Source organism: Gobius niger, assembly GCF_951799975.1.
Source record: "Gobius niger genome assembly, chromosome: 20".
Taxonomy (NCBI): Eukaryota; Metazoa; Chordata; class Actinopteri; order Gobiiformes; family Gobiidae; genus Gobius; species Gobius niger.
Genome location: NC_136871.1, coordinates 23,538,613 through 23,555,793, shown reverse-complemented (window position 1 = coordinate 23,555,793; position 17,181 = coordinate 23,538,613). Strand labels below are relative to the sequence as shown.

The following is a 17,181-nucleotide window of genomic DNA, read 5'->3' as shown; positions in this document are numbered from 1 at the left end:
AAGTTGAAACCTACAATACCATTTGAAGAACTAACAAAAGCACTCAGACAGATACAATGACAACAGGAGTGGTTCTCATCAGGAGCAAAGCATTGTGGTAACCCAACACCACCATGAGAACTTCTTCCACGCGTGTCCAAACCACTGTCATGTGCGCGCGTGCTTCTAACCCTTTTTTTATACCGACTACGAACAACGTAGGGCTCTCCCCCCCACCAGACCACACCACCCTCATGCTGTGGGTGAGGAGCGTGAGGAGTGAGACTGCTGATCCGTGTGTGACGTAAACGGCCGAGAGTGACGTCGCTGAATATGCGATTGCAAACTCCTACTTCACTTATTATCAAGATGCATTGAAAAGGTTAAGGTACACTTTTCTGTCCCTTTCGGGGAAATTTGTAGTTTGGATTTGACCCCCCTCGATGTAGCTGAAGTAACGTGTCAAGAGCATGTGCCCTTTTGCGGATAGGTCATTGTCAGGAGTATATATCAGTGGGGATCACCTCATTATCTCTTCTATGTTTTATGTTGCAAAGAAGAAAAAAAACGTGGCAATGTGCGGCAAGTGTCACTCAACACTGAGCATAGAAACTTTGCTAGATATGAACTATTACATTAACAACGGCTGGTGAATAAAGATAATTCAGAGGCAATTTGTTCCCTCAATAACACACAAGCAAAGCTAAAAAGTGAACTCACATGTGTAGCTCTTTAGATCTGAACTGAAGTCTGTTCTGAAGAGTTTCATAAGTTAAACAGTAATGTTAAGATTTACTTGAGTTCGATGATTGATTGATTTTCTTGAGTGGAAAAATCCATTCTAAACGCTAATGCATGATATCACTGTATGAAACATAATAAACTAAATAGGAAATGTACTGACAAAGATGCGTACATTTCCATGCTTCTAAGAACCTCCTGACAGTAGTTTTCATATTCGTCAGTAAACCACAGCACCATCATGACTCTAATTTACTCTGACCATACAAGAGTTACCACTGCACTCTCAATGATCACATTCATCTACTTCCCCGTCTCCTTCTGTATATCAGGATGCAGTAATTAAAAGATAAATACATTCAAAGTAGCCTGGTCATTATAGTTATAACATGTAAACAAGAAACGCAACAGGAAACAAAAGACTCAAAGCTAAACCACACAGGCCTTCTATCCCGACTACTGCTCTGGCTTAAGGACGTTCACTGTCGAATACAACAGATTAACTGCTGAGCTCTTAGAAGACAGTGAAAGACTATTGTGGAGCGGAGGGAGCTGCGCAGGAGGAAGAGGACGGAGGAGGTGGAGCTGACCAGTGCAGGACACCACGCTCTGAAACGGACAAACCCAGGAGACGCTGCACCGTTTCAGAGGATCAGAGGAGACTGAAGGCAGCCATGTTTCCTCTGGGTGCTACATTTTCTCCTACCTCGTTTGTCGCTGTTTTATTTCCTATTCTGCCTCTTGCCTCCATGTTATAGCTGTAATGACCAGGCTTCTTTTAGGCTGTTTTCATCCTATTAACACCTCATTGCAAAGCACTTACTTACTTACAAGACACACTCATTTCATTTATGGTATGACAATTAATTGTATCCCTAACCCAGTTAAAAGACTGTAATGACCAGGAAATATGGCTAGTACCTTTTTAAGCAATAAAGTAGGACTGCATAATGCATCATCCCTGTTCAGCCTTTTTACCAAGGCTTGATTTTATTATTACTATGCTTTAAAATAACCAAAAGGTTTGGGATCGCTTTAGATTAAGGTGTGCTCAATAAGTATTAATAAGCATTAGTAATCATTTTAGGGTTAGGGTAAGGGTTAATGTTAGAGTTAGGTTTAGGGTTGGCGATGAAAAAACATACTATTAGTATGTTAACAGATAAAAGTATAATAAGCAGTGTGTTAATACTTTACAAGCATATTATTGACGCAATTTAGTAGCTTATTAGTACTTAATGAGCACAACTTAATATAACGCGTTACCAAATGTTTTTACAATGTTTTGAATTTCTTTTTTTAACAACAGATTGCGTTCATGCAACATCATATCATTCTGTCAAAAGATTAAATTTGTATTTGAGGAATCTTTCAACCCAGCTGAAGAAGCATATCAAGAGCATGTGCCCTTCAGCTCGATCATAGTCAGTATGTTTCATGTTGTAATGTAATAATGTAATAATGTGCAGCATCAACCCTTAGCATAGAAGCCCTGCTGGATTACATTAATAAGCTAAAAAGCAAAAATAGGGTATACGTGTAGCTCTTAAGAACTGACCTGATGTAAGTTCTGAAAAGTTCTGTTTCATAAATTAATATTTATTTTAATATTTTTGGGAAAAATGCATTCCAAACACTGATGCAAGAAAGCCGTATTAAACGTAACAAACTTTTAAGGAAATTTACTAACAAAGATGCCACATTTTCAAGCTTCGAACATCCTCCTGACAGTGGTTTTCATATTAGTCATAAACCGCTGCATCATCACTTTAACTAACATAAACAGTTACCACCGCGACCAAGAGGGTTTATTACTACTTTTCATAACAAGAAACTTTACCACACATTTGTAGTGAGCTGGAGAAATCTGTGGCAAAATGTGTCTACATGCTTGTTTTGACCTGGTTTGTTAACTGGCATAAAGTTCATTGTCCAATCTGTCAGCAAAAATTAACTATAGTTTTTCACAAAATGATGGCATTAATTAATCAATTATACAGGGTCGACTGTCAGTTAAAGGGATTTCATGTAATAAATGGAAAATTTGTGAAACCTTTGTAAAAAGAGAGCCTCGACATATGTGGATTGTCTTTTTAGATAAAATAAATAAATCTCCTTGTCATTCGAAATGATGACCTATTAAACCTATTAAAGACAGTGTATTATGCTATGTTGACTATATATTCTATACAAAACAATGTATATATACATAATTCTGTACATGAGTTGACTAACTCTATATAGTGTCTTTGCTCACTCCCACTTCCTAAATGCAAATGTAAAGCGTTGGCCTAAACCACAGTGCTTCTGACGTCACATTCAGCAAACATAAATCAGAGAGGGACAAGCGCAGCATTGGCCACAATGGACTTTCTGCACTTTAGCCTCCAGCTCCTCTGTCTACTCAGCATCACTGGATTCATTATCAGTGGAGACTGCTGCAACAAGTGTGCACCAGGTAAGAACAGAGGATAGTTTCATGTCCTGCAATGCTTTTACTTTGAAATGAGCTGACTGTTCATGGAGGAAGTCATTTTATTTGTAAACATGTACTGATATTAAAATCAGTAATACACAAATGTACTTAATCTGTTGAAAGTGAATACAAATTGTAATGAAGTTACAATATATATTATTGTGTCTCCATAGGATTTTATGTAGTGACACAGTGCTCTGGAGAACAACAAACCATCTGTAAACTGTGTCCTCCTGGCTTCTTCTCTGATAACCACAATCTTTTTGACCGCTGTGAAAAGTGCCGCTCCTGTGAGCAAGGTATCACTAATTTAACACAGTAATTTTTACAAATAACCTCGTCATGACGTAACCTGAAGCCCATGGGGTCTGTACTGTGTCTACAGAGTATTCTCAGAAATGCACCCCCACCACAGACGTGGAGTGCTCTTGTGGCCCTGGCTTCCTGTGTTCCGACAATTTTTGCTCTAAGTGTGAGAAATTCAGGTGCGTCAGTGGAGAAAGACTCAACAGAACCGGTAAATTTACCAACCATACTATCCTACTAAATTATTCTAAAGCATGAAAACGTTTTAGGCATGTTTAAAGAAAGTTTTTTGTGCTTTTTAGTTCAGTTATGGTCAATGGTTACATTTGATATGGGTGCAGAAATCATGTGCCATTTTTGCTGTTCCTGAAAATGTTAACTTTGTTGTTTCAATTGAATGTTTTAATTCCCTTCTTTGTGAGACAAAAGTAGTAATTCATGTCAGTTTTGGGCCTTTTGTTTTTTGATAGACAATTTTTTTTGGCACAGTTCAAAGTTCCTTAAAGGCTCTTAAATTTAGTAAAAAAAACAAAAAACAATAAATCCGTTCAGAACTGAGACCGTTGCTGTGATGTATTTGTGTTGAACATATCCTTTTTTACAGATGTTGTTATCAACAAATTCAACAATCGGACTGAATACACATATAAATGTGAACCTTTATGTCAGAATCATGAATACTACAACGAGAAGGATATGGTGTGCATGCCACGGACGTTGTAAGACAGTGTTTCCCCCTGTTTTTTCATATATTCTCCAACCGCAAAGTACGTAACAGTTCTCCTCTAACAGATGCAGTGCCCACGGATTTGTGGAACGTTTTGCAGGAAATAAAACCCACAATGCGATATGCCAGTCACCTGGTAAGAGTCTCATCATCCAAAAGAATACAACTAATGTTTAATGTAGACTTATAATTACGTGGAATTGCTTTGGGCAGAAATGCAGACGCTATACATGGTTGTCATCGCTGGATTTGTCCTGGTCATGGTCACCATTGCCCTGGTTTTATCCTATCACTCGGCTAAGAAGATAAAAAAGATGAAAGCTTGTAAGTACATGAGCATTGAGGTTGAGAGGTTGATAATGTAGCCCAGTCACAAATAGATAAATAATAATTTTGCTACAACTAGCACCCCCATTACCACTGGAACCAACACTACTACTACTATAACTCCCTTCCCATTTACTCTTTCTTCAAATATTAGTGACACCTGAAAATACGATATTCTTTCCTTCTTGTTTTTTAGCTCAAGCCATGAAGGTCACGACTGTCGAATCATGTCCACTGTCAATGGAGGAGACTATAGGACCCGTCGAAACTGAACACAAAGAGGACAGCTTTGGATAAAAATGTAGATATTGTCAAATGGGATTTTGTTACAGTGGTCTGTCCAGAGAGTTGGAATAGAGATACATAATAGTGCACACTATATGTCGGTATTTCATGTAAGGATTGGGTTACTCAAAGACAAATAAAAATGGAAAAAACTATTCAAAGGCAAGACCAGGTTATAGGTTTGTTGAGTTGTGCTGTATGGCAGCTTCCAGATGATCAATAATAACATGATTTAAACAGAATTTGCAATCCTGGCTCACTGATGCAAACGCACAGACTGTTGCCATTAAATGCAGTATTGCAGAATGTATTTTCAGGTTGTATTTTCAGTCACTGTATTAATAATCTGCCAATGTGACAGAGGGGAATGAATAGGCATTTTAAATGTAGTTGCAATAGATCATAGAGCACTCATTGTGTCATCCTAATTAATTACCACAGGTGTGCATCACTTGGGAGTTGTGTTACTTTTTACAATGCATTGTGCATATTGTAACATTGTTGTATTATTACTAACTAAACTAAATAAACGATCACACCTTCACGCTGTGGCTTTTTGTAACATTTCCAGCTGCACTTCTCTGACTGGCCAGTGGGGTCGCTGTTGGACGTTTTGGTTGATCATATGACCGACTACTACGTCCCACTTCCCTTCCTGGTATTGGCTGGACAAAACGCCACATCTGAGTGCTCCAGACAGGGCAGAGGAGAAACACAGAAAGCACAAGGGAAAGCGTCCACCGATCACAAGATGCTGGCGCTAATAAACCGGCTTTTGGACTGGTTCCGGTCTCTGTTCTGGAAGGAGGAGATGGAGCTGACGCTGGTCGGGCTCCAGTACTCAGGGAAAACAACATTTGTAAACGTGATTGCTGTAAGTCTCAAGCCGCTAGCCACCTTGCTAAATGCTAACGCTCCTAGCTTGAGTATTAGCATAACAATGTGTCAGAAATCATAGCTTCACTTTGCATCATGACGTTTGATATGATTAAACGATGATGGCCGCACTTATACATCCTAGTACAATACAATACAATACAATACAACTCTGGTCAGCTTTCCTTTTCTCTGCTCACCTGCGCGACGACTGTGTGAGTCAGGCGTGACTGTGTTATTATGACTGTATAGCACGCTGAAACTAGTTAGCACATCTGTAAGCCCACTTCTGACACACTTTTTCCGGTATGTTTGTAGCATTCAGGAACACAGACACATAACACAGTTTTCAGACGTGTAAACTGCGGTGGATTTGGTCTCACACCTCTTGTGACTTGTTGACTGTGGCTTTGCGCTACTGCTCCTGATCGGCTCGAGATTTCTCCAATAATATAATAAATATTGCCCAGTAAATAAACTATTAGAAATTGGCTCTTGAAAATGATTATCCTGATTAGATTTGTTTTCTAATTGTACCTGATAAAGGAACGCTAATAAATCCCCTGCTTAAAGCAATATAAAGAAAAAACTCTAAATAGTGATTGAAACAAATGCAAAAGAGATGCAAAAATATCAGAAATTTGATTTTTAAACTGACAGCTGTTTTTTGAGTGAATAACTGACAACTGAATGTTTTTTAAATCATGTTTTTAAAGTTTCACCAAACTGTTCAAAGGGGAGTAGTGAGGAAAATGAATATCTGATGAAGGGCATTAAAAGCATCACAGTCGTGTGGATCTATAGTTTTTCACTGTACTGTTTTTTTGATCCAGCACACTGGGTTAGAGATGTGAATGTGCATGCCTTTCCTCTGAAACTAATTATGAAAATGAAACACGGTTTCTAATAGTCCATGCACAAGAGCTACAAGCTAAGTGTACATTTACAGGAAGTCCCTAACAAACCAGTGGTGAAGCTACATTCCAGCGTCTTGACGCTGAAAGTGAAGTGACTTAGGAAGTCCCTGAATTGTGTCAGTCGTCTGGTGGAGGTGTGAGTGTTTTCGTCAGTGTGCGGTTGGTTTTGACGGGTTGTTGCAGTCACCGGTGGTTCCTCCTTCCTCCTCAGTCATAAGACCACTGCACCCATTTCCACTTAGCTTTGTCAGGTGACTCTGAAGTCATGTGCAGTGAGTGTGTGTGTGTGTAAGCCACATCAAAAATGTTACTATAACTGAGATATGACTGTGAATAAAAGCAGTGCAGAAGAGAGATTTTGAAATGAGTATCTTCTGCCCCGGCTTTGTTTACCTGAATTAGATGACAAATGAAAAGTACGTTAACCACATAAGACCCAGAGTTTAAAAACAAGCCATAGGAAAATAAAATGGGATGGAAATATACTTTTTGCTGCAATACACATTGTAGAACAATTAAAGATCACCTACACTGTATCCTATATTCTCAATCAAATCTATGTGGAAAAACAAACTAAAGCCACTATTATGTATTAGTTTTGAAGATTAAGAAAGTCAGGGTTATTGTTGCTTTTTTGTTATTGGAAAAACATTTTTACTGTGAGTAATGGCCTATAAAGACATCAGCTTCTTTTTTCCCCCTATGTTTGGAAATTCCATATATAGTGAACTACATTCTACTCTATAAATATGTTTCTTGTAACTTTGTAAATATCTTTTTCCCCTGTCTGTTTTGTAGTCTGGACATTTCAGTGAAGACATGATACCAACAGTCGGATTCAATATGAGAAAAGTCACCAAAGGGAATGTGACCATCAAGGTACACTCCTAGTAATACTACTATTCTTGGCTTATAAGTATTTAATTGTACAGTTCCTTTCCTCTTAAAATACTGCTCTAAAGAAAGTGTGATGAGCCTTAATTTTCTTCTTCCAGATATGGGATATAGGAGGGCAGCCCAGGTTCAGGAGCATGTGGGAGCGGTACTGTCGGGGAGTCAATGCAATCGTGTAAGTTTACCATTTCCGTCTGAATTATGGATAATGTGGTTCTGAAACACTTGAAAATAACATTTTATATTATATGTAGATACATGGTTGATGCAGCAGACAGAGAAAAGGTAGAGGCGTCGCGAAACGAACTTCATAATTTATTAGACAAACCTCAATTGCAAGGAATTCCTGTAAGTATTTACCAAAAAGCCACATTTCCTCTGGATATGCTTTTGTTCATGGATTAATGACTTGTATTCATAGGTTTTGGTTCTTGGCAACAAAAGGGATCTTCCTAATGCATTCGATGAAAAGCAGCTTATTGAGAAAATGTAAGTATAAAAATGGCACAGCGAAGGACTACATTGCATCTTCAGTAATGAGTAGTATCTTCTGCTCTGTTTATCTGACGTTTATACTGAACCAATTCTAATTATGATGAGGAGCAACCAGATATGGCTCTAGATACTCTTTCATTTATGTTCTCCCCTATTTGTGTTCCCAGTGGAAGGTTAAACATGCTCGAAGCAAATCCTGACTTTTACTGACTTTAATTTATATATATATTAGTGCTGTCAATTGATTAAAATATTATAATATATTCATTAGGAATGTGGGCGGCAGAAAGACGTGACAAAACCTCAGTCGTAGAAACTCAGAAAATCAAACATGTTTGATTTTTAAGCCTGCTTTTGAATGCACAGGAGAAGCGTGGATGATTTTACGGTCCCAAAGGTGGACACAGAATGCAGCGGCCAATGACGGTGAAATACAGACAGAAAAATCCCCATGATACCTTTTCATTTCTCTGACATAACTGTGGTACAAACAGCCCCACGCAGACCACGCCAAACAGCAAAACCATTATATCCCTAAAAGTTCACAAACCACCTTTTCCAGCTCCATTTCAACCACAAACAGTTTAACAGCAGCACTTACTGTGTCGGACTTCTATTCAGCTAACTACTATCCGTTAGCTTCTCTCAACTGTCTCCTCCGTCTCAGGGCTGATGTCCATCTCCTTTTCTCCACTGGAAAATCTTCAACTTTTATTTCCATTTGAGTGAACTATAATGAAGTTCAGGAAGACTCGTAGCTCTGTGTTGTGCCGACAGTGATCACATGACACTTTTGACCAATCGGGACACGAACAGCTTTCCCACGCTCATAAACTGAAGCTTATCTTTGCTGATTTGGGATCAGTTTTTCTCCTCCGAAAATAGTAGTGTGGACCCCAAAATCTTTTAAGAATGAACCGTTGTGTAGTCTGTGCTCAGCCTAGCAGTGACCAAAGCTTATAAAGAATCTACAAGTTCACTAGGTCACAAACAACGTTAATCGCACAATTTAGAAAAATTATGCCGTTAAAATGTATTTGCGTTGACGCGTCAATATATATATATATATATATAATATATATAAACTTATTACGACGAATTGTTCATGTGGACATTTTTGGCACCCATTGTCAATTGTTCAAGTGGCCGGTACTTTGGGTGGCCAGATCCTACGGCTAAAACCAGCTAACAATAAACCTAAATATGACAGGTTAAGGCACCTCAGCTTACTATTATTTCTGTGATGCTATTTTAAACAGAAATTATGTCTGCTACAGTAAAAACTTTAAGGCAGGGTGTGCAGCAGACGTACTTTTCAAGAAATGGAGAATAACTGCTTTCATCTTCAGAAAATACTTCAATAATTTCAATTAATGTTATGATTTTGTTCTGTAGGAACCTGTCAGCTATTCAAGACAGAGAAATTTGCTGCTACTCAATTTCCTGCAAAGAAAAAGACAACATAGGTAAGTGGAGTATACTAATAACATTTTAAACAGTTTCACACATAATTCTGTATTTATCACCTTATTCACCCCCCTTTCAGATATTACTCTTCAGTGGCTCATCCAGCACTCAAAATCAAGAAGGAGCTGAAAAATCTCTTTGATTCCAAATGTTATTTCTCTGTCAAGCCACACACGCATCACTGCAATTATGTACAGTTTTCAAATCATGTGCTGCACTGTTATACTTGTCAACATTTGTTTTTTAGCTTTGTTTTTTCTCTCACAAGGCCCAAGAGTACATTACTGAAGGAGCAGTTATGTTTTACAATCAGTAATGCGTAATACTGTAAGTTATTAAATGAAAGTTAGTTTCTGAACAGCGTTAGGCATTTCCTGGTCGATTATATTTGGTCGTTTGACACTAAGGGTAAAGACGCGATGAATTTGCAAAGCCTCCCATAAATTAGATTTTTGCTCATAGATGATGCCAAGAAATGTCATAACTATTTTGTAAAGTATATGATTTTTCCTCAATGATGGTTTGTTGATTTAAGGCGATGCATTTAAGAAAGGTCAGTTTATGCAGATGTACAAAAATACTGCTAATATGATTTTTACTGATGTGTGTGAATTTGTGTATGAAACTATTTAAAAGTTTGAATGTAATAGTACTTAAAGTCGGCTGTACTGGGTTGGATGGGTGGTTCTGTTCTCTAGCATTCATGTAAAGATGTCTTGTGCTGCCTCTGAGCTTAAAGAGTGGCAGAATATGAAGTGCCTTGTGCAATATCTCTCACATCTTAAAGCAAAGGGGCCTGCTGTTCGGGCTATGTCAGTCACCAACTCAATATACACAATTAAAGGCAAATGTTTTAATTTAGTCATTTTGTCATTTTGCATTATAAATTGCCATGTCTTGCAATCAATTAAACTAAAATATGACTGAGACAGATAACTCTGCAACGGTAGAGACTCCTTTTTATTAACAATACACAATAGGCTTACTTTATTGTTTCAAAAAACAAAAAAAGTGTGTAATAAAATTGCCAAAATACACTCGAAACTAATTTGCATTTACAGAAACGGAAAGAAGAACAGAACTAATGCTTGCCTTATGAGTGTATCATCTTTGTGGCCTTTTCCTATTGGTGGATGACAGACTTGTAAGACACGTCAGGTAAACGATGACAGAAGCATAAGTGAAGGACAGCGCATGGTCCAATGGCTGTGCGCTGTGGGCGGGACATCACCTCCAGAGAACCAATCAGAATAGAGATTAGGGAGGGGCTGATTTGTTGACAGGAAGCGTGTCAAGGGAAACCGCTACGACCAAGCTGTGAACCAAGTGTACTTAGTTAGATCTAAAAAGAGTGAGGATTTGCAAACCTAAAGAATGCGTTTTAACATATTCCCGCGGCAAAGATGCAATGGAGGTCGTTAGTTGTGGGGCTCGTGGTTTTGAGACTGTCTCTCAGCTGTTTGCTGTGGCTAACGTTTGGACTCGGACCAGGCGTCAGCTTTGGATTTAACTTCCACCTTGGTTTCAACTTGCAAAAACTAGACCTATTGTTTAGGGAAGACAAGGGGACTGCGTCCAAGGGCAAAACGTGGTCCCAACAAATACAAGGGAAGAGATATGTGCAGCCAGCGAGTACCTGCGCTCAGGTGGGACAGCAGCCACAGCGGTCCTACCTGGGGCTGTTCCAGGGGAACCAGGACGAGTACGCCCGAAGATACAGCTCCTTCCCGGACTCTCTCAAGACAAAGATGAGGGACATGGCCAGAGACATGTTCTATTTCGGCTATGACAATTATATGAAATATGCTTTTCCCAAGGATGAGCTCAACCCTATTGACTGTGAAGGGAGGGGACCAGACGTGCTAAACCCGTGAGTCTCCCGGGACACACTTCTAAGTTCTAACTGTGGATATTTGCATTGGCTCAACGAGGCAAATGCTCTTCTGCGCACACTGCAGGCCAGACCAGTGTCACAGCTCTGCCTCTGCTTTACATGCGACGGTTTGTTTATGGTGCCACTGCCAGCTTTGTACCAGGATGGTCAGTCACACCTCATTGCTAAATTCAAAACAAATCGGGGGCAAGACTATTGTCATTATGTGTGTTGAACATGTACAGAAATGTGTTATGGGTTGAGTCATATTAGACATTTCTGAGCTTTACTGCCAAGGCATTCAACATTTTGCCAATACACTCCCCAGAACAATGCGTATGAGGCCTTAATATTCAATAGAAATCGATTAATAATACCAATTTTAATGATTGCAATAATTTTACCCAACCCGCCCCAGGACCTGAGTTAGATTTTATTCACCTCCAGCCAAAAAACACATGGCATTTACCCAATGATTAAGATGCATAATTAGTCTTTAGATTATGATTAGTCATCCTGGAAATGATGATAAATGAAAGTCAAGTTCTTCAGTGTGAAAGCTGACTCACACTTAACAACCAAAAGTTTACAAAAGTTTGTTTGTTTTAGTTTGTTTGTTTTTTGCTCCGGTTTACTTACCTTGCAGGCAGCTGCCGTCTAGCATCCGTAAACCGTAAGTGGTGTCACATTCTGTGATCATGACCTCTCAGTATAGCCTAGTCTCTCTTATTAGGTCACTGCGAGACCCAACCCTCACCATGACCCAACCAACCACACTCTTCCTTATTAATGCTTTTTACCCTGACACAAACAGGGTTTTAATCGCTTTATTTGGGACCACTGGGAAATATGTGTTGCTGTGGGACATTCTTTTTTCAATGATGGTTTGATCTGACTAATTTATATTCAGTTGTGTTTTTTGTCTAAATACCTTTTTCCCCCCTACTATTTCAGATCGAACATCAACATTAATGATGTTTTGGGAAATTATTCACTCACACTGATTGACACGCTTGACACTCTTCTGGTAAGAGGTTTTCTATAGATTCATCATTACCTGCAAAGATAACACGTATATGTGATGTATTTCCACTGCCACACATGTGTTGATCTGTAATTACACTGAGACATTTTGTATTTTCCTGAGATCTCATGCAAACCAGGTCAATAGTACCAAAAAAAAAAGCTAAATACTGTAGCCTATTTCTTCTGTGTCCCCTAGGTGCTTGGTAATGCATCAGAGTTCCAGAGAGCAGTGAGGCTGGTTATAGATACTGTGTCTTTTGACAAGGATTCGACTGTTCAGGTGTTTGAAGCAAACATCAGGTACAAATATTGTTTTTATGAAATCCGATGCTTTTTGGGTATGGGTGTCTTATTGCTTTTTTGTTTCTTTCTTTCTGCAGGATTTTAGGAAGCCTTATCTCAGCACACATCCTCCTGACTGACCCCAGGCACCCGTTTGGAGAAGTGGGCTTTGAAGACTACGACAATGAACTGCTGCATTTGGCTCACGACTTGGCTGTTCGCCTGCTGCCGGCCTTTGAGAACACCAACACAGGCATTCCTTATCCCAGGGTAAGGACAAAAAAAATTAACATATTTGTTGATGTGAAAGTGAAAGAATTAGAGAAGCTGTCTGTCTAATGTTGGGTTGTATGTTAAATACAGGTGAACTTGAAGACTGGTGTCCCCCCTGACAGCATCAATGAGACCTGCACGGCTGGAGCTGGCTCTCTGCTAGTGGAATTTGGGATCTTGAGTCGACTTATTGGCGACTCAACTTTTGAGTGGGTGGCCAGACGAGCCGTCCGAGCTCTGTGGAAGCTACGGAGCAACGAAACTGGCTTGTTAGGTACAGTCCATACTCTCCGTCATGTGAAGCACCACATACAACCACAAAATCATACTTTTAGTTTTGGGATATACTAGTCACAAACAGCTAGCCATACTTCTAAATCTCTGTGTATTTAAGGGACATTGTAACATTTTGAAATGACAAGATACTTCTCTCCTCTCGCAGGAAATGTAGTCAACATCCAAACAGGCCAGTGGGTTTCGAAGCAGAGTGGCCTTGGCGCTGGCATGGACTCATTTTATGAATATTTACTGAAGTCGTACATCCTTTTTGGGGAGAAGGAGGACTACAGGATGTTCCAGTCTGCGTATGAGAGCATCCAAATCCACCTGCGGAGAGGGTGAGGCCTGTTTTAAAAGGCAGTGACTTGGATATCAGGTTTAGTGGATAAAAAGATAGATAATGTAATCTCATTTGATCAAGAAATATACACCTGGTGCATTTATATTGCATAAATATTTTATATTTTGATAAAATGGCAAAAGTTTTAGCTTGTGTATAGTGCCACTTTGCACAAATTGATAGAAACGTATAGTATATAACAATATATTAAGTATTTCTTCTTCCCAGTCCTCTCAAGGGAGTAGTGTTGGCTTAAAAACTTGAAGGAATTTGGCATTTATATGTTTAAGCACTATTTATTTATTTATTTTTTCTCTACAGTTTTATACTATATAGAACAAAGATGTGAGTTGCTAGACTCAAATGTATATAACTAATAATTTAAATGGAAAAGAATGAACTCGTTTTGGGCAGAGTGTAAACTGTCATCATCCATGTTGTTGTTAATCCCCAGGCGTGAGTCGTGTAATGAAGGAGAGGGAGACCCACCTCTGTACGTGAATGTGAACATGTTCAGTGGAGAAATCATGAACACATGGATCGACTCACTCCAGGCCTTTTTCCCCGGGCTGCAGGTCAGATTTAAATATATGATATTGTAAAAGCATTATCTGATGCACTCTTTCAGCTTCCTGCATTTATTTATTGTATTCACATAGTACTAGAATATTTTTATACTTCATACTTGCAGATATAGTTCTGCCTCAAAAATTCAACTATACTATTTTGATTTATTGTCATGAATTGTCCAGCGCTAACACACGGCGAGATGTGTTTTCTGTCAGATCGTGAGCCCATGTTTTTGCTTCTTGTTGCTGTAGGTGTTGAATGGGGATGTGGATAACGCCATTTGTCTGCATGCCTTCTACTATGCCATCTGGAAGCGCTTTGGGGCTCTGCCAGAGCGGTACAACTGGCAGCTGCAGGCCCCTGAAGTGCTCTTCTACCCTCTCAGGCCTGAACTGGTGGAGTCCACTTACCTTCTCTATCAGGTATCACAACCCACTTACGCAGTGCAGTATGAAGATTAGATTTTCTAGGATTGTTCTATTAAATCATTATCATACTATATCTTTTAGCAATATTGTGGTAAGATTTTGTTAAATCATGTAAAAAAGCACACAAAAAAAGCAACCCGTAACCATGGTTAATAGTAATATGGTCTTTGTAGTTCATCATGCCTTTAAAGAGACTAGATGCAAGTTGGTCATTATATACTCACTACTGCCACCTCAGGTCTTGCGTGTAACTGCAGTCTCTATATTAAGCTCATGCATGACGGCACTTTAGACCCGAAGCAACAACTTTTTGAGTGAGTGCAGGATTTGAGAGGCAGTTGTGGTGAACAGGTCTGGGCTCATTCTACACATTCGGACATGGCTGGAACATGTAGGGGGAGGAAAATACTTGTTTTTAACATTTTTAAACTCCGTATAGTCCCCTTTAATTGTGATTTTTTTTTTTGTGCCATTTTGTTTCATCTCAAAGAATTACAAGTTTTGCTTATTTATTCTCACAGGCAACCAAAAACCCTTTCTATCTTCACGTTGGTATGGACATCCTTCAGAGCCTTGAGACAAATGCCAAAGTCAGGTGTGTCTGTGGAATATATTTAATATATTCTTAATACACCTGCTTATAGACACTAACTGCAGTGTTTGCAGGTGTGGGTATGCCACTCTCCACCACGTTGTTGACAAATCCAAAGAAGATCGCATGGAGAGCTTCTTTCTCAGCGAAACGTGCAAATATCTGTATCTGGTAGGTCGAATGGTTTGTTATTATGAACTGGTCCACAAACAACCCTTCTACTGCATTAGATTGAATTCATTGGGTAGATATTTTTCTTTTACTGTCAATGCGTTATCAATCAATCATAATACGCAAGTCTTTTCCCATGTCCATTTGTCCAACAAGTTTGTTTTTTGTGATCCCAGCTGTTTGATGAGGACAACCCGCTGCATAGGTCGGATAATAAGTACATCTTCACCACAGAGGGACATGTTGTGCCCATCGACAAACGCTTCAGGGAGAGTCAGTGGAGCGACCTGGGCCCCTGCGAGGACGGAGCTCTCAGCCAGACGCAGTCAAACAGCTGGCATCACAGCAACACCAGCAACGTGAGTCACACTTCCTCGGCCCTGCCCTTGTAAGAATGCGGGTGAGTGTCTTATTTGAGGTTGGAGGAGATCGACAGCCTCGCAACGAAAGCGCTGTGACTAATGCGTTATTGTTATTATCATCATTACACTTTGATGCAGAGCCATTTGCGTACATATTTTATTTTACTGTGCATATGAACTATCAATGTCAGGTCATACTGTATAGCCGTGCAAGTGCTAAGTTCATACATGTATCTGTTTCTCTCCAGTGTAACAGAATACCAGAGGAGCAGCGCTACGACCTGCCTTTGAAGAGCGTCTACATGAGGCAGATCGATCACATGGTGGGACTATTTTAATCGCCAAACTCTTTACAAATCGTCACCTCAGAACAACACAAGCCGAAGGAACAAGGTTAGAAGGGAACAGTACCGAACCAAACTGCATCTTTTCTGCTGCTTGGGATCAACATAAGAAATACTACCATTTTGGAGAAAAGAAAGACAAAAAAAAAGCTAAGCCTGGTCAGCCAAACCAATTCGCCCGGTGGCAATATCTGAAAAGAGTGTTCGGGGCTGTCATCTATGTTACTGAATGTATTTGAGATGTTTTTGTTTATGACTAACTGATAAATATTGGTCAAACAATACCAAGCCACTTCACTATGTAACAGTGGGAGTTCTCAGTCATCCATGTCTTTTTTTTTTCTTTTTTCTTTTTAAATCTAATTATATTTTTGTATTGCAAGAATGCCACTTCCTTATTTTTCAATTCAACACAAAGAAAGGTGTTAATCCAGTGGCATAGATTTGTTCATTGGAGAGTATTTAACATAAAATAATGGATGCTTCCCCCTAACATTCAGTCAATACCGAGGTGATTTTCTTTGTTCAGATTTTGCCACCGGTCTACATTCGTTTTAAACGAAGCGTGTCTGCAAACGTTTGTAGCAGTCTTCCATCAATAGCAATCCTCCCAACCAACAATTCACTTACTTTACTCACTTAAAAAATCTCTTTGTCTTAAATATGTGAAAGTCTTTTCGCGTAAACTTGTTGTCCCTAAAAGGAGGTCAGAATAGGCTTTGACTGACCAGGCTCTAGGATTACCTGAGAAAGCATTTTTTCTTTTAAGTTTACGTGAGAGTGTCTATTTGAGTATTTAATTTTGCTGCTGGACAAAGGAGGGATGAGGAAAGTGAATGAATATGACAAACTGTATTTTGTGTGAATGTTATTTTTGAACAGTGGGAACAGTGCCAATTCGCCACAATGAATTATGTGGCCGTTTTACCAGATACACCTCAAACCAGTGAAGTGTAAAAACTGTGGTCAACAGGTGCCTCGTCGGTCAAGTCAAATAAACAGTCAAGTATCACTTTTTAGGTTCGTTTTGTCAGACTAGAACACAAGTAGACACAATGAACGTTACGAAGTTTAAAAAGTCAAGTAACAAAGACAGTGATTCTCAAACTACATGAAGGACGACATCACCAGGCATTTTATTCACTGAGCCA

General features: G+C 39.3%; 3 protein-coding genes across 3 annotated transcripts; all 3 read left to right on the top strand.

Annotated features, from left to right (window-relative positions):
* Positions 1 to 3,084: 3,084 nt before the first annotated feature.
* tnfrsf18 (tumor necrosis factor receptor superfamily, member 18) lies at positions 3,085 to 5,114 on the top strand (the record flags this gene model as incomplete). Its single annotated transcript, XM_079578671.1, has 7 exons — positions 3,085 to 3,178; positions 3,370 to 3,495; positions 3,582 to 3,713; positions 4,107 to 4,221; positions 4,295 to 4,365; positions 4,443 to 4,553; positions 4,753 to 5,114. The coding sequence occupies 7 exons, from the start codon at positions 3,085 to 3,087 to the stop codon at positions 4,851 to 4,853; spliced, it is 750 nt and encodes a 249-aa protein (XP_079434797.1). The 3' UTR covers positions 4,854 to 5,114.
* A 382-nt stretch (positions 5,115 to 5,496) lies between these two features.
* Positions 5,497 to 10,350, top strand: arl8ba (ADP-ribosylation factor-like 8Ba). Its single transcript, XM_079578224.1, has 7 exons — positions 5,497 to 5,715; positions 7,433 to 7,513; positions 7,630 to 7,703; positions 7,783 to 7,876; positions 7,950 to 8,017; positions 9,419 to 9,489; positions 9,570 to 10,350. Exons 1-7 carry the CDS (start codon positions 5,593 to 5,595, stop codon positions 9,617 to 9,619), a joined length of 561 nt encoding a protein of 186 aa, XP_079434350.1. The 5' UTR covers positions 5,497 to 5,592; the 3' UTR covers positions 9,620 to 10,350.
* Positions 10,351 to 10,781: 431 nt separating this feature from the next.
* Positions 10,782 to 16,237, top strand: edem1 (ER degradation enhancer, mannosidase alpha-like 1). Its single transcript, XM_079579160.1, has 12 exons — positions 10,782 to 11,360; positions 12,318 to 12,390; positions 12,586 to 12,689; positions 12,770 to 12,941; positions 13,035 to 13,218; positions 13,387 to 13,561; positions 14,018 to 14,138; positions 14,385 to 14,555; positions 15,083 to 15,156; positions 15,228 to 15,324; positions 15,501 to 15,683; positions 15,935 to 16,237. The coding sequence occupies exons 1-12, from the start codon at positions 10,894 to 10,896 to the stop codon at positions 16,022 to 16,024; spliced, it is 1,911 nt and encodes a 636-aa protein (XP_079435286.1). The 5' UTR covers positions 10,782 to 10,893; the 3' UTR covers positions 16,025 to 16,237.
* The last annotated feature ends 944 nt before the right edge of the window (positions 16,238 to 17,181 follow it).

Excerpts from the sequence above, each read along its gene's own strand:
- arl8ba (XM_079578224.1), top strand. The coding sequence starts at position 5,593 with ATGCTGGCGCTAATAAACCGGCTTTTGGACTGGTTCCGGTCTCTGTTC. Across the intron at positions 5,716-7,432 it reads CATTTGTAAACGTGATTGCT|TCTGGACATTTCAGTGAAGA; the intron begins GTAAGTCTCAAG and ends TCTGTTTTGTAG. Across the intron at positions 8,018-9,418 it reads AAGCAGCTTATTGAGAAAAT|GAACCTGTCAGCTATTCAAG; the intron begins GTAAGTATAAAA and ends TTTGTTCTGTAG.
- edem1 (XM_079579160.1), top strand. The coding sequence starts at position 10,894 with ATGCAATGGAGGTCGTTAGTTGTGGGGCTCGTGGTTTTGAGACTGTCT. Across the intron at positions 12,391-12,585 it reads ACACGCTTGACACTCTTCTG|GTGCTTGGTAATGCATCAGA; the intron begins GTAAGAGGTTTT and ends TGTGTCCCCTAG. Across the intron at positions 15,325-15,500 it reads CGTGCAAATATCTGTATCTG|CTGTTTGATGAGGACAACCC; the intron begins GTAGGTCGAATG and ends TTGTGATCCCAG.